Here is a 17442-nt window from a genome sequence, read left to right as displayed (position 1 = left end):
TGCATCATCAATACAAAACTGTCCTTTGTCGGAATACCTGCACAGATTTCTACACTAAAAGGCTGTGATATTCAGAGGTTCCATTAAGGCTTCTCCTGTGAATGACCACAAAAGGGACTGCTACAAAGCCTTGGATTCCCCAGATTTCTTCCCACAGGACTATTCTTGTCTGGCAGTGCTTGCTCTTTTGCATTTGGTATCAACTAAAGCTGGAATCGAATGACAGAAAATTTTCTTTTTTTTTGAGTAGAAGATTATTTCTACTTAGAAAAAGCTAATAAAGAATTCAGAAATCAGATGGTTTTTAAAGACAGTCTTAAAGCCCTCAAAGCCTTTTGTTCATATGAATATGCTGTAAAGCTAACAACACAGTTCAATGATTTAGAGTTCTGTCACCTTTTCCAGTTGTTCCACACGTTCATTCACATCAGCAAGCATCCACGTATCTTCACCTCGTAGATGCTTTAGCAGATTGCGCTTCTGCTCCTTTTCATAACTAAATTTGGCCTAAAATGAACAGAGAAGAAAATCAGGCAGAGTTCTGTAGCATGCACTTACAGATACACCTTTGTAAGCCACACAGACACAACCATATAAAATATTGAAGACTTCTCCTTTTAGAGGACTGCAATAAAAATCCTTTTGGATTACATGTTGAAGGGGAAATTTAGCTAAAACATATTATGCATCCTCCTTCCTCAAGCTACAGCTTTGCAGCTCCTCTAGCACTGATTTCATCCTGTCACCCTAAACAAAAGTGATACAAAGACATTCAACTTCCATTCTTCATTTCAAGAAGTCCTCTGTTCTTACAACCTTCACGAACTGTGTATTATATGATATACTAGACTTCTGATTTTCCATTCCAAAAGATTGTCTGGGCAATTACTCCATTACAAAGCACTGATCATTTACTGCTTTGTTAATTTGAGTTAGCAAGCCTGTCCTTGTCCACATTCACCTTTGAAAATATCTCAGCCAGGTGTAAAGTTTGGAACTGCAGAAGTCCATACAAATGCTCCCAAGGAGTATACAAGTGTATAAAGATTAGCATTTTGGGCTGCAGAATATGCTTTCCTTTCTGGTTATGGAGATAAACTAGAAATACTTTTATTATTTCTGAAAAAAACAATCAACATTGCAGACAGTTTCAATGCCTGAAAAGGTTTTTTATAAACTACATCAAAAAAATAACCTTTTCAGCCTCTGAAGTTCCCTCTAACACTTTCAGCAGAAACATGACTTTCACAAACAAATTTACTTAAATATAATTGGTCATTAGAAAACTCTTTATCCCAAAGTGCACTATATCACTACACCTGATTAAAAAGGAGGAAAGTTATTTTATATTATTACAACCCTAATTGTGTGTGAGGTAAGTCTTGCAAGTCTGAGCTTGGTTTTGGTTTTTTGTTTGTGGGGTTATTTTTTAAATAACTGAAATCAAAGCAAAAACTAAAAGTGGAGTTTGGTTTTCATCCTGAATCATCCAGTTTTACCAGAAAGTGTTTTCAATCATAAACCAAGAGACTGCAAACAAGTTTAGAAAAGACCACTATTAAAAAAAAAACAAAAAACAAAAAACAAAACAACCTCCCACAACTCTGGACATTAGAAAACCCATTGAGAACCTCTGTAACAAGTTCTAGATACAAGCCTGTGCACTGCACAAGGCAATAACCTCCCTACCACAGGCCAGTTTCTCTTTTTTGGTAAGTCAAGAAGGAAATCTGCAGCTTTTGTACTGATAGAAAACAAGGCCTGCAGGAGGATGACCAGTATTCTGTAAGGGTTCAAATGAACAGAAATACATGCTAAAAAATAAGATTTTTTTTTTTTATTAAAAAAAAAAGCTAACTCACAAGGCAGGAGTGCTGCTTTATTTTTGAACATTTTTGTTAGCAATATTGAAAGTGGCACAAAGAACAAAAACACACTACACATTGTGCCCAAACAAAGCACCCTTTTAAACCTTCATCATCTACTTTCTTAGAAGCCCCAGGTGATAAACTTTCTAATGCACTTAAATGCAAGTAAAGCAAGGCTGCTATCCTGACTTCTTAATTTTAAAAGAAGGGACTTGGCAAAACAAAACAAAACAAAGTTTACATCAGCTCAAATGAAGAGGCCAAGACTAGGACTTCCATCTCTAGAATGAAGCTGACAGCCTACAAGGGTGAATGCTACATCTTAAAATTCAAAAAGCAGGGATAAATAACGAATGAGTTAAGAGCATGCTGGTGACATTTATTTAAATATCAAAAGTTTTCCAGTTTTTAAATAAACAAAACAATAAAAGGATAAGCAGTGCTATAATCCAGTGAGAGTGAAATAGCTATTAAGCGTAACATAGGGTCACCAAAACCACCCGGGACTCAAAAAAATGCAGGTATGTTTCCTGCTACCTCTCCATGACCCAGAGAGCTCACTGGCTAACCCCGGCCATCCTAAGGCATCTGTCCATCGGGGACAACACCCTTGAAAGCTCATGAAGAAATCACCGACTGGTATTTTCTGTTCTGGTCCATACAGATGATGATGGCCCTTCTGTCTTAAAAATGTATTCATCTGACTGAAATAAAGTAACCAAGCATGCCACATTGGACAAGTGAAGGGTAATAACCTCAGCTATCCGACTCACAAAACATCGACAAGCCACACATACACAAAACATAAGCTTATAACTGGATAGAAATGAAACAGGACGTTGAATATAGTTCTAGACGGGAAAACCACAACAAAAACAGACTGCAACCCTGTTTCCCCCACAAGTAAACATGAAATATTTGCCAAGACTTAGACTGGGAAAAGGACAAGCTTTCTGTACACTCCATTTCACTTTTGCTTGATAAAGACCTGCAGTGGAGTCAACAGTTCCATTCCACCCCTTTAGCAGCTCTTGGGCATATAAATCTATAAACATCTCAAAGGCCAATCAAGATCAGCTTGTCCACATGCTTTCATTTAATATGCTCTTTGCCTGTCTAAGAAGATTTAGCCTCTTACCCTTCTCTATAATAACAGGTATATTTTAAATAAAATTATTTTCTTCATATTACCAAAGTTACAAATATATGTTGCATAAAATGAAGTTAACATAAATACAGTACAAATGGAGCTTTCATACTTCTTATTAGAAATATCTATTACCTAAGAATAAACAGAAAAAAACTACAGGCAAGTATTTAGGTAATTGGGATACATGATCCTAATAAAAGACATGCATTGTTGTTTTGCCTGAAATATACAAATACATAGTCCAAACACAGAATGACTAGAAATCATCATCAAACTGCAGACTGTCTCCTGAATACTAAATGAAATGGGATTAGGCAAGATAGATCTGCAGTGGCAATACCGCCAGAGTTAAAAACAAACACACAAACACAAAAGCACCAGGTGAAAGTTTGTTTCTTCTTAGGCAAAGATATAAAATATAAAAGATTCTTAACCATATCTGTATGTAAAATAAAAAGAAAGCTGCCTAGAGATTTAGAAGGATGAAAGGAGTTGTATTTAACATGAGACTAGAAAGTTAGCAGTGATACCCTCTGATCCTTTCTATCTCTTAAAAACTATCCAGCTTCCTCTACCATCAAATTACAATATTCATTTTTTATTGTTGATGAATACTTTCCCCTCAGTCACACACACAATTATTTCAAATACGAGGGGAGGAGGAAAATCTGTCTACACTACTTTATCAGCTCTTCACACCTCATTTTTCTATTCCACTTGTCTTTTATAATGACACAGGGCTTCCTAGCATTTTATAAAATGTAGAAAAGGAAGAAAGGCCAGTTAAGTCCCCTGTCAGACCAATTGTTCTATGCTGTGAAGGCCAGCTCTAATATCTTCACATTTCTCATCCCACAGGAATTCAAGCATTTCATTCACATTAAGATTCATTAATACTTCATGATACCACAAAAATATCCAACAATTTATCCCTTCCCTTTTACAAAAGAATACTTAACAGTAGGTACATTTTTGGTCACCATTGCAATATTTTTAATTTCTTCTTCATAAATCTAGGATGTTACATTTCTGAAACACCTCAACTTCAAAGTAACGCATTAATTATGCAAATGGCTGTGCATGCTACACAGGAACACAGAGGACCATTAAAAGCAATAACCTGTCAGTAAGGGCAAACATCGTGCTATGTTACATCACCCTAATGAAGTTATTCATAGTCTCTTTTGCAGCAAGCACGAGATGAAGTATAAACATACAATGGTTTGGGTTAGAAGGCACCTGAAAGATCATCTAGTTCCAACACCCCTGCCACTGGCAGGGACACCTTTCATCAGACCAGGTTGCTCAAAGCTCCATCCAACCTGGCCTGTTGGCCTACTGATCAAGGCTCTGAAAGGTCTATAAGGCTGGTAAGGTGCTATAAAAACAGTAATTACTGTACAGCACTATGTTAGCAATGTTTGCCAAGGTGAACAGAGCCACACTTGTGGTAGTATTAACCGCAAGCGGGCCAAAGGGTCTTGGATTTCACAGCCCCCATCTGAATGAGGAAGGAAATCAATTTCAGGGAAAGCTTTCTGATTTTCATTAGGTGGGTCATTAAGGCCAGCCTGCATGGTTGCCGACAACAGTATCTGCTAGATGAATAATAAAACTTGCTCCAAACAGCCTGTAATACACTGCAAACACAAACACCAAAAGCTGTAAAAATTACACCACGCCACCCCAGAAAGAAGCAGAAAAAGTCAAAGTCACTGCCAAGGTCTAGGTCACACAATAAATGGAGATTGTTAAATGACAATCCCTCAAAGATATCCAGAAGGGTGGAGGGATGTCACCTAGGGAGGAAAACTTAAAACACTCCCACCCCAGCTCACAGAAACCCTGACCCACACTGTTTCCTGATCCTAATTTTACCATTTCAGCTCTCACCAAGGCTGAGAAAATTTTCCATGCTCCTACAGAGACCTACAGACACCACTTCAATTTCCCATCTTTAACTGTGGTCAACCTCTAGTTCTTCAGATGATAATCACCACCATTCGATAGCCAATTTCCTGGATGTAATTCATAAGCATGTGGAGGAAAAGAAGGTTACCAGGAGCAGTCAGCACGGATTCACCAAGGGGAAATCATGCCTGACCATCCTGATAGCCTTCGGTGACAAAATGACTGGCTGGGTACATGAGAGAGAAGAGCGGTGGATGTTGTCTACCTTTACTTCAGCAAGGCTCTTGACACTGCCTCCCATAACATCCTCACAGGTAAGTTCAGGAAGCGTGGGTTAGTGAGGTAGATTGAGAACTGGCCGAATGGCAGAGCTCAGAGAGTTGTGAACAACAGCACAGAGTCTCGCTGGAGGCCTGTAGCCAGCGGTGTTCCCCAGGGGTCAGTGCTGGCTCCAGTCCTGTTCAACTCATTAATCAATGACCTGGATGAAGGGACAGAGTGTGCCCCCAGCAAAGCTGCTGATGATGCAGAACTGGGAGGAGTGGCTGATGCACCAGAAGGCTGCGCTGCCATTCAGAGAGACCTGGACAGGCTGGAGAGCTGGGCAGAGAGGGACCTCATGGAGTTCAACAAAGGCAAGTGTAGGGTCCTGCACCCTGGGGGGAACAACCCCATGTACCAGGATAGGCTGGGGCTGACCTGCTGGAGGGCAGCTCTGCAGAGAAGGACCCTGGGAGTTCTGGTGGGCAGCAAGTTGCCCATGAGCCAGCAGTGTGCCCTGGTGGCCAAGGTGGCCAATGGGACCCTGGGGTGTATTAGGAGGAAGATGGCCAGCAGGTCGAGTGTATACTTGAGCATACACCGTTTAATGAACGGGTCCTCTTGCAAAAGTGTCTTCCCCCTCTACTCTGCCCTGGTGAGGCTGCATCTGGAGTGCTGTGTCTGGTTCTGGGCTCCCCAGTTCAAGAGAGACAGGGAACTACTGGAGAGGGTCCAGCAAAGGGCTATGAAGATGATGAGGGGACTGGAGCATCTCCCTTGTGGGGCAAGGCTGAGAGCTGGACCTGGTTAGCCCAGAAGACTGAGAAGGATCTTATCAATGCATATAAATACCTTCAGGGTGAGTGTCAGGAGGATGGGGCCAGACATTTTTCAGTGGTGCCCAGCGACAGGACAAGGGGCAACAGGCACAAACTGCAACAAAAAAGTTCCACCTGAACATGAAAAAGAGCTTCTTCACCTTGAAGGTGACGGAGCCCTGGAACAGGCTGCGCGGACAGGTTGTGGAGTCTCTCCTTCTCTAGAGATATTCAAAATCTGTCTAGATGCAATCCCATGCAACTTGCTCTAGGTGAACCTGCTTTAGCAGGTAGTTGGACTAGGTGATGTCCAGAGGTCTCTTTCAACCCTGACCGTTCTGTGATTCTCCATCCAAAACAAGAAAAATTCCCTTTTTCTCCAACAATCAGAAGAAACTACAGCACAACACCAGATCAATACAGTGTGACAAAAATACCCAACACTGAGTAACAACTAAGCTGCTCTAATGGCTACCTGCCACTGAAGAGCAGGGCTCCGTTCCATTCTCTCCACACTCCCCCTCACGTGTTCCCACCACCTTCCCTGCACAGGCCTGTCCCTGCAGTCCGGCCTCAGGGGAAGTCAAGGACCATCCTGACACAAAATGAATCCCACCACCAGCAGGGTCTAGCTTCCTGCAGATCAAATTTCCAAGCTACTCCTCTGGCAACACCATCAAGGCTACCAGTTTAAACACAAGGAAAGAGGGAAAAAATGTGCACTTTGGGAAAGAAGTGTGTAAAAAACTCCTTTCAGCAACAGAGTAACAGCTTTCTGTTAGACAAGTTCAAAAGATCTAACACCTAGCCCAGTCCTTCAGACATCAACATACTAGACCCAAAATCCGAGTAATGAGCTTTTCTTTCTAATTTGAGGACCAACTCCCATCCTATCATAGAAACCACAGAAATCATTTATCAGTTCTGATATTCGGCTATCAGAAGGGTTACTGTGGACTGTATTACCCTCACAGCTTCCATCACCCCGAAGCTCAGGGCCAGAGAGCCCTGCTTACATGACTGCTTAACTTCAATTCTTGCAGTTCTAATGCTTTTATACCAATTCTCTACCTGAAAAACACACCCATTTTTGTGAACGCTTAGACTATTTTTCTACCCTCAATATTCTGATCATTGTTACATCCACAAAGCTTTCCTGAGGAGGTCAGCAGTTGAAACACAAGAAAGGGCTTAGCTTCCACCCCAACTTGCCAAATCACAACAGAGTGCTGCCTGTACCTCCACCTCCCCCAGACACAGCCATGCCAGCTGGAAATGTCATCACTTTTTGTCATTTTCACTTGCCAAAAGGCATAGAAGACAGGTCATGAAATTACCATCACTTAAATCGTTTAAGCTTCTTGTGATCAATAATCATTACAGAACAGTCAGACATGAAATTTAAAGAGCAGACTGTAGGAGATGTCAATCTTCATTCAGAAACACCTGGGAGATAGTAACTGTTTCTGCTGGTACAGCTGCAGACAACACAAACAGATGCACTACAGTAGCTACTACTGCTAGGAAAGTGCAGGCAGATACTTCATGTTAATGTAGGACCTCTCCACTCCTGTGGCAGAGCAAGCTCTGAAGGAAGGACTTACAGAATATAACAATGAAGACATCTGTCTTCATCACTCGCCTTCCACAATGGCCTGTCTCTTAAACCAAAGATGTTGCTTGCAAAAATGCATACAAAGGTGCTTTGTCAAGTCTGAAAACCTTTTGTGAAAAGGCAGCACTCATTTCTCAGGGCTGTTAATCTCCTAATATTACTAAGAGATTTAAGTGAGTATAGTAACACTGACAAGCTTATTTCCTTCAACAGGGAGAGTCAGGGATATAACACTTCATAAAGGATTTAGAAGGGAAAGAACAAAAGGAGATGCTTAGCATTAGAGCACAGAAGTAACTTGCAACAAATAAAAGCTCTATAACCCCTAACAGTGATACATTTTGCTATTAATTTCTGTCTAAGGAGAAATTTCTGTAATTTTCCACTGAAAACTAAAGTGTGAAATACTGCCAAAGCATTCCATCACCTCAGCAAATACTAGTCACTGCATCAACCCAATGGTTAGGCTTTTATGAGGAAATATCTGATCATACTTCACCAGGACAACCTGCTGATTTCACAGCTTGTTTAGAGCTCAAATACAGTGAACTCAGTGACATTGTTGCACATTGGGTTGTTTTTTTTTACATTTTAGGTCCTCTTTTCAAACAAAATAATTCAAAACACGTAAAACAAATACAAAGGTAGAAGTCTAAATCAAAAGCATCAGACAAGATGTTTCCAAAAATAATGCCTTGCACATATCAAATCAACTTTTTCAGAAACCTAAACAAGTAAAACTAAATACAATTTGTTGTTTGTGCAATGAACTTGTTTCAAGGCATCATTTTATTTACATTGCTTAAAGAATATACCTTGTTTGACATATTTATCAACACTCAAGTTTGTTTGTTTTTTTAATCAATATGTGCAGCTATCAAGAGAAACTTGTAATCTACCAGTAATCCTTAAAGAAAAGACAGAATTTTCTGCACAAGGAATGGTCAAATCACATCACCCTCAGAGACTGAAGAGTGTAAGGCTCAAAGTCCATGAAAAAAAATAAGTAACAGAAGAGCAACCCTGAAGTGCATGTCATAGCACAGACACAAGAATAATTCAACACTTAATAATTCCTAGTTTTTATCCAAAAAAAAAGCATTCACGTCTATATGAAAACTGCACATCCCTGGACTTAATCAAAACTCCTATCAGATTATTTTCTTGTTCTTAACTTGCAAACTAAAACAGTACTGTCATGAACTATCACACTCATCAAAACAAGACGCTATTTCTGGAGCTTAATAACAATTTGCATGTCAACACTTAATTATTTGATTACTGATCATTATCATAAATATTACCAGCTGCTGGCTTTTACCAATGCAGTTGGGAGGACAGACAACACAAATAAAAGAACACGTTTCCAAAATTTAAAAGAGAAATCTCTATTGATGAGCTGGCTGCTATTTTGGTTCTTCAAAAGAAGTATACATACATAACCAGCAAAACCCATGAAACAGTAAATAAATTTTTAAAAAAATAAATCAACAAGAAGCAACTTCTTCTGTTCAGCTTGTTTTACAAATAAAAGGTATTAAAGAAATTATTTCTATAACTGTTTCAAAGTCTACTATATATTTAATCTCTTGATTACTGTGGATATGGAATCTGCAAGAGTGAGCCAATCCCAGATTCTTCTACTAAGCCCAGTTGAGAAGCAGTACTTCTGAAGAGATAGTGAAGGCTCTCTCAGACTCCTCAATGTCCTACCAAGAACTAAAGAGCTCCCTGTTATCTTTGCCTCAGCTACATAATCGACAGAAGATGGACTAATAATTTTCAATATTTCATATCTAAAAGCTCCTTAAGGTGAGTTGGCTGAACATCTCATCTTTCCAGAAAGAGAATTACTGAAGCACAGTCATTTCTCCAAACTTCTTGGATTATCAGAAGTGAAGACCTATGCAGCTTCCCAATTGTCTTTCCCAAAGCAAAAAGCAGGAGCTTCCAAGATTGCAACCACCAAATAACTGTCTTGACTACATTCGCCACACATGAAAGTCCCTGTGCACCTTTTTGTCTTTGCAAGCAAGACAGTCAAAATGCACTGAGATAAATCCTTGCAGTAGTTTTCTCCCAATTCTGTTCCATCACTATAGCAGCAGATAGTCTAACCATAATCAAAGTAACCTAAGTAAAGCAGAGAAAGTCAGTACACTTAAGACATTAATCTGTTCTCACTTACTGATACTATCAATAATATACATACCTTAATGAACAGACTAACATCTGTAGGAGTTCATAAACTTCAGAAATCATTATTTTCTTCAAATGAGGACTGGTTTTCCTTCCTCAGTAAGAAGCAAAGAAGCAATAAATCCCTACCAACTGATTTGCCATTTGCAACTTTTTTCCTGCATAAAACTTAAGGCAGAATATCCCCAAGGGGAGGTTAGGTTTTTTTCATTTGTCCGTTTTCTACTTCTTTTTCTGAACAGACAGAAGAAAAGAAAGATTTTCATGCCTGCTCATGACAAAACCTGTTTTTAACTTAATTCAAAAGAGAGTTTATTAAGAAAAGTTCAAAACATAAAAACCAAAACCAGAGTAGCTAAGTACAGACTGTCGCTAGATGTGTGACACAATGGGGACAACATCAATTACTTAAGCTAAATATAGAAGATTTAACCTCTCTATCAAATGCTGTTTTAAATGGTACTATGTTACCATTTTTTTCCATCTCCAGCCTTTGCAAGTCACAGTGTCTCTCAACTTCAACAATGAGACAAATGTTATTCTGTCAGCAAAAAGGTGGCAGTAAGTCAGTTTCATCTCTGAAAAGCAGACAGCAGAGTTCTGACATGGCAACTACAATATCCTCATGATTCCATGTTACAAAACGTTAAAATGATTTTGCACAGAAATAACCGAGTGGCTATACAAGAAGTCTTTCAAATGTCGCCCTTTGACATATTTTAATATTAGGTTATTTGGTCCATAAATGGAAAGAGGAAACATGCAACAAGGTTTGGGTTTGTTTTGTTTTGTGGGGTTTTTTTAAATTTCATTCCTAAATTTCTCTATTAGGCAAAACAGGGATAAAGGAAACTCTATAGCCTTCTTTGTCCCACATCAACTTGAATAGAATGTAATGCTTATTATACACTTTTGCTAACACATTCTAAAACTCTGGTACAAAAAGGGGGCTGGGAGGGAAACTACCAACCTTCAACATGTCCTCTCCTTACTTCAAATTTTAATTCTTACTGCACAGAAAAGAAACAGTTCAAGGACATCATATGATGATGAACAAGGCAGCTCCACAAGCAACAGCAATGAAAACCATCTGATCATTAATATATGTTTCAGTGCTAATCAACGCACCCAAGAGAATCCCTGAAAGTCATGGAGTCTCTTAGCTTTAGGTTACTCAGAAGTGCAACGATAACACCGTGGAAAAATAACACAGGCTAGAATGTGCACTTTCAGTAAGAGGCTGAAAATTCATATTGCAAAAGTTTCTCAAAGGCTCTATAGGGACCAAGCACCTCAAATGGTTAAATCCTGTAGAAAACCATGTTACTGTCTCAAGATCCCTTTCTACATGCCACAAAAAAAAAGGACTTATAAAACCATAGTGCTTAGTATTTCACAAATTATACTCCATCCAGCTTCCCCGTATTGAATTTCTCAGCACTCAGATCTGAGAATCTAAGCTAGTATCCCAACTGAAAAATGTCCAGTAATGTCCAGGGAAGCTGACAAGAGTGGATATAGTGTTAAGCCTAAAGTGAGGTATCCCCAAAATATTCCTGTATCCTCCTGCAATTTGAGGCTCAGCAGCTTTTTAATCAATAACTTTCAACATATATTTTTGCTTTTAGACTATTCTTGTCTGGGCAGAAGTGTCAGTATTTGCAACACACTACACAAGAGGCCCTACAAGTTCTCCGTGCAAAAAATCATCGGCATTCTTTTGTCTGCTCTGAGCTGGCTACCTGCAAATCCCTTAATATGACCTAGTTTTTCCACTGAAAGAAACAGCAGATAGCAATTCTCTATTCCCTTCTCCATATCACTTATGATTTTACAGAACTCCCTCAAATTAACTTTTTCCAGTCTATTTTTTTTCCCCATCTCAAAAACTTTATATTCTCTTTGGACAGTCTGTACCAAGATCACCTCTGACATCTTTCTTCCCACCTTCTCCAAGGCTGTTCAGTTCTCCTTGAGACAATGGGACCAGGAGCGCATACACTACTTGGTATTACGCAGAAATCAGTAACATGTCTGTGTAACCATTTCCTTTGTACACTGTTCCTTTCCCAATAATTTCTAACATTTGACTAGCTTTTATCTGAGGAACTACATAGCGCCTTCATAGAGCTATTTATTCCCCAGCTGTTAATCTTGAGTGGTTGAAGTCAACCCTGAGCCCACTGTTGTACACAGAAAATTAGGGTTGCCTTCCTCCAGAAAACTAGGGTTGTGCACTTGGTTTTATTTAGTAACACATAGAAGTTGTAAGTATGTTTTTAAGACTGCCATCTAGGAGTAATCTGTATTCGCAGCATTTTAAAAACATTCTGAACAATACAATGATTGTCAGTTTCTTGTTCAAATCAAAGAAAAATCAAAAAATTCAAGACAGATCCTATATACATACCTTGCAATACAGCACATCCTACTGATAAGAAAACATACCAGATTTGTTTCACTCTAAAACCTCCAAACCAGTTCTCCTAACATTCTTCCACAAGGCTGATGAACAGCAGCTAAACCTAGGAACTACAAAGCTACATTACATCAAAGACCTCTTGAGACACATCCTAACAATAAGTGGAGCCCCTATGCTCAGGATACCATGCTGTCTAGTACTAACCCAAACCGTGCCAAAATCAACCTTCATCCCTCTTCTCTGCACATCCTCTGTATGAATAAGTGCTCTCATCCCCAACTTCAACATTTTCTCTATGAAAGTAGCTTTGGCTCACTGCTGTAGCATTTCTTCAACACTACTGCAACCAAACCTTTCTCAGCTTTACTGCGTCCTTGAACTGAGGCTTGCCTAAACACGATGAGAGGTTAAATACAAGTTCATTGCCTTTTTCCACAGATTGCAGCATACTTAGTACCACAATCCAGTTACTACAAAAACATCACAAAAGTGTTTAATGCTACATATCTCATGTCAAATTAACAGTATTTTGGAGATACTAACAAAAAAAAGTAAAAAATATCCACAGGTATTTGGAAAGAGGAAGTTATACAAAATTTTTAAAAACATCCTCACAGAACACTGCTATAGAATCATAGAATTTGGATTCGAAAAGACCTTTGCGATCATCAAATCCAACTGCTAACCCAGGACTGCCAAGTCCACCACTAAACTATGTCCCTAAGCACTGCATCTACACATCTTTTAAACACCTCTAGGGATGATGATTCCACCACCTCCTTGGGCAGCTTGTTCCAATGTTTGACCATCCTTTCCGTAAAGAAATTTTTCCTAATACCCAATTTACAGCTCCCCTGGCACAGCTTGAGGCCATCTCCTCTCATCCTATCGCTTGTTACCTGGGAGAAGAGATCAACTCCCACCTGCCTATGACCTCCTTTCAGGTAGCTGTAAAGAGTAGTAAGATCCCCCCGGAGTCTCCTCTTCTCCAGACTAAACAAACCCAGCTCCTTCAGCTGCTCCTCATAAGGCTTGTGCTCCAGACCCTGCGTCAGCTTCATTGCCCTTCTCTGGACACATTCCAGCACCTCAATGTCCCCCTTGACATGAGGAGCCCAAAACTGAACACAGGATTTGAGGTGAAATTTATGTTTTATTTCATGTTAAACTGTTGATGCAAATAAAAGCAAGTAAGAGGAAGATGATGATTAAATAAACTACTGCAATAATGCCTGACACTAAAAAGCTTTCACAGAAAGTAACCGCTTTTCACTGATTTTACTCAGGCTGGCAGCCTGTCACAGATGGGTGCCCCAGGATCAACACTGGATCCCACACTGCTCAGCATCTTCATAAATGATATGGATGATGAGACTGAAAGTATCCTCACCAAGTTTGCTGATGACACCAACCGGGTGGTGAGGTAGACACATTAGACAGGCAAGACATCTCACACAGACACCTGGAGAGGCTGGAAGAGCAGGCTAGAATTGTATGAAATTTAATAAAATAAGTGCAAGGTCCTACACCTGGGACAACATAACCCAAGAGCCTAGTACAGGTTCAGATCTGTGCAGCTGGGGAGCAGCCTTGCTGAAAGGGAGCCAGGGATGCTGGTGGATAACAAGCGGCACAGCGGTCAGCAGTGCGCTGCTGCAGCAACCAAGGCAAATCCAACCCTGGGCTGCATCCGCAGCGTCATCGCTAGCAGACAAAGACGTGAACATCCCACTCAGCACTTGTCAAGCCACACTCATCAAGCCTTGCATCCAGTGCCAGCCCCCACTATTCAAGAAAGATGCAGACAGACTGGCAAGTGTCCAAAGGAGAGCCATGAAGATGATCAAGGGGCTGGAGACCCTGCTCTAGGAAGAAAGGCTGAAGTTTGGTCTTCTTCCCCTGGAGAAGAGACATCTAAGGGAGGACCTCATCACAGTATTTCAGTATTTAAAGGGCACCTATAAAGAGGATGGAGGCTCTCTCTTTACAAGGAGTGGGCCACATGGAGAGGACACAAGGTGGAATCCTCATCACTGCAGATTTTCAAGATGCAATTAAACAGGGCACTAGATTATCTCATCTAGGCTCCCATTCCCGTAAAGGATTGGACCAGGTGATCCTTCAAGGTCCTTCCAAGCAGGGCTGTTCTATGATTCAAAGAGAGTGGCACTGCCCCAAATAGTTTGCTGTACAAGGGGCACCAACTGTGAAGAAAAGGTAAAGTAGGATAATGGTGTCCTACATAAGTTTCACTTCCAGGTAAATGTATTTTCTGAACATCCAAGAGGTTGAATTAAGCAAAGAAGCACTCTTAAACGTATCATATGGAAGTTCAAATAGAGCAAAAGCCATCTTAAGAACAACAGCAAACCTTTGCAGGATAGTATGATTCACTGTTATCAAGCTGAAGGAATTTCCCACCAACCGCTTGAAAAAAAGGGGGAAGCAGACAGTGCAGAGGATCACCCCACCTTATCAAGTCACTGAAGGGAACTTCTATTGCCCAGAAAAGGTTCCACAACTGTGCAAGGGAGACACCCACACAACACATTACCTGAAATCCTCTTTCTGTCTTCCTACTTTGCCTTGAGACAAGAAATCACTACCGTGTAAGCCTCAGCTATTCAGGCTGTTTTCCTACTACTTTTATCTTTGCCCAGCAAGATTTCGTTGCTGCTTATTTTGGCCTTCCCTGTCTCAAAAGCCCATCATCACAGCCTCATACTTTTTCCATGTCTACCCAGTCTTCCTCCTACATTTTTCTTTCCATACAGTTATCCCCCACTTCACTTTTAAACTTCAAAACAAGTCATGTCATCTAACTGATGTACCATTTACTACCCTATTATTCACTCCACATAAAAGTCACAACAAGAATCAGCAGCTTACTGCACAAGTACCAAATATGGCTGATAGGCTGTTTTTAAGTACAGTGCATCAGGATTACCACACATCTCCAAGTCGCAACAACTCTACCAAAGCATCTGTGAGTGGGAGCCTCCTAATTCTTGGCTAACACTACAGCAACATATAAACAAGTAACTAACATCCTGGTTCCATGAAAACAGGCTGTCCCACTGCTGCTCAAGTTATTACTACTTCATGACCAGAGTGTTCTAATGGAGGAATACTGACTCTAGGAAAGACAAGCCAGGAAGACAAGGAGGAAGTGTTGCCTTTTATGTCTCATCTAAGGAAAGGCTGTGAGCTGGGATGGTTTAGCCCAAAGAAAAGAAGGCTGAGGAGTGGGGGTGGTGTCTTATTAAGGTATATAAATATCTGAAGAGAGAGTGTAAAGAAGACAAACCCTGGCTCTTTCCAAAGGTGGAAGCACAGAAACACGTAATAAGCAAAATACGAGCGCATCAATACCACTACAAGTGGCAAAACTCAGGTGGCTGTCACTCAAAACTATGTTCCCAGAAGGGGCTCCCCCCGGAGCGTCCCCCTCCTCCAGCTGCCACTGTCAGGGAGAGGCCTGCGGGCAGGAGGCCGCGGCCAGGGCCGCCCTCAGGAACGCCCCAGCACCCGGTCTGGAGGAGGGACGGAGCTACGTGGTCCCCACGGAAAGGCCGGGCCGGGCCGGGCCCCCCACCTGCGCCAGCAGAACCTCCCGCTGCCGCTGCCGCTGCTCCTTGCGCGCCGCCAAGCTCCGTTCGCTCTCAAACCCGGACGCCATCGCCGGTCCCCGCCGGAAACCAACTGCCGCGCAGCAGCCCCGCCGTACGGCGAGGCCGTGACGCTGTCGTAAACGGCGTCCCAGGCAACGGCGAGCGGGGCGGGGCTAGGCGAAGCGAGGCGGGGCGGGGCGAGGCGAGGCGAGGCGGGGCTAGGCGAAGCGAGGCGAAGGGGGCTAGGCGGGGCGAGGGGACACAGAGTCCTCCGCGCAGGGCCGCGGCCCCGGGGCGAGGCAGAGCCCGCCTCCCGCGCACGGAGCGGGGCCCACCAGCCCGTCTGCTCCCGCGGGCGTCCGGCCGCAGCGATCCCGCTCTCACGACAGTTCCCCCGACACCTCTCACAGCGCCAGAACCCCAGCCAGCGTGCGGAGGGCTTCCCGCCGCCGCCCCGGCCGACGTCGCGCCAAACACCCCGCCGTGGCACAAGCACTTAGCGGATGCCTGTGCTGCGTGGCTGACAGCACCGCCGAGTCCTGGGAGGGGGACGCTGGCCTCCATGCTCGCCATCCCGCCAGGCCAAAATCACCTCGTGCGAGCCCTGAACTGGGATCACCTCATGTGAACCCTCAACTGGGATCACCTTGTGCAAGCCCTCAACTGGAATCACCTCGTGCAAGCGCCGGGCCGCCCTGTTAACAAGAAGTCAGGAATGGAAGCGCAGCCAAACCAATGCTGACATGCCCCAGTGCCACACAGCACCCAGTGCTCGGTGTTGCCACCACCCACCTGCAGATGGGTCTCTCAGCTGCTTTCGGCCCCGTTTGCAGCTGGTTCTGTGCATCCCTGCTAGCCCGTGGCTTCTGGAACAGCAGGGTGTTATCTGCTCAGGATGAGCCTGGGTGGGAGACTGTAGAGGAATTATAGAGGACTGTATGAAAAGTTTATTTGTAACAGGTTGTGATGACTGTTAAATACCTGAGGCATAAAATGTTAAGAAGAAAAAAAGACAAGTTCAGGGACAAGTTGTCTGGACTGTATGAAAAGTTTATTTGTAAAAAGGTTGTGATGATTGTTAAAAATATAAAGTATGAAATGTTAAAAAAAAAAAAAAAGGAGGATTTGTAGTGGAATGAAGCTGGGTTAATTATCATTGATAATATACAGCTGTGGGCTGGCTTCAGGGGCGGCGGATTGGCCGATGTAGATAAGGTACAGCTGTGGCTGGTTCTGTTAAGGGGTTGAGAGCAGCCCAGGAAGAAGCAGAGAGAAGAAAGAACGTGTGTCCTGGATGAGGAGAGACTAGGAGAAGGCAGCAGAGGGACTGGCATGAAGAGTATGTTGGTGTGAGACGGTAAAAGGCCTTGTTGCAGCCAGCTAGTTTGAAGAGTGCTGAGACAGGAGATGGGAAATTAAAAAGCATGCACATTCAGGCACTTAAAAGCTGTACTTGACCACCAGTGTGTGGCAGGGCTACTATACCTCCAGTGAAGCAAATATTTATCGGAGACATAATTTATTTGGGATGAGATCAGAGCATTATTAATTTGTCTGACACCAAATGTGTTCACAGTTGGCGAGTAA

At 42.2% G+C, this 17442-nt stretch overlaps 1 protein-coding gene across 1 annotated transcript in view; it reads right to left on the bottom strand.

Moving 5' to 3' along the window:
* The window catches only part of CWF19L2 (CWF19 like cell cycle control factor 2), a 90520-nt gene extending 74544 nt beyond the window's left edge, over positions 1-15976 (bottom strand). The window contains exons 1-2 of the mRNA XM_027778338.2: positions 15840-15976; positions 397-507 (exon numbers count right to left, since the gene is read on the bottom strand). Coding sequence (XP_027634139.2) covers positions 397-507; positions 15840-15923 — 195 coding nt within the window. The 5' untranslated portion in view covers positions 15924-15976. The remainder of the gene's footprint in view (positions 1-396; positions 508-15839) is intronic.
* Between the last annotated feature and the right edge of the window lie 1466 nt (positions 15977-17442).

This window comes from Falco peregrinus, chromosome 4 (genome assembly GCF_023634155.1).
Source record: "Falco peregrinus isolate bFalPer1 chromosome 4, bFalPer1.pri, whole genome shotgun sequence".
NCBI classification, from domain to species: domain Eukaryota; kingdom Metazoa; phylum Chordata; class Aves; order Falconiformes; family Falconidae; genus Falco; species Falco peregrinus.
This window is presented reverse-complemented; position numbering and strand designations above follow the sequence as displayed.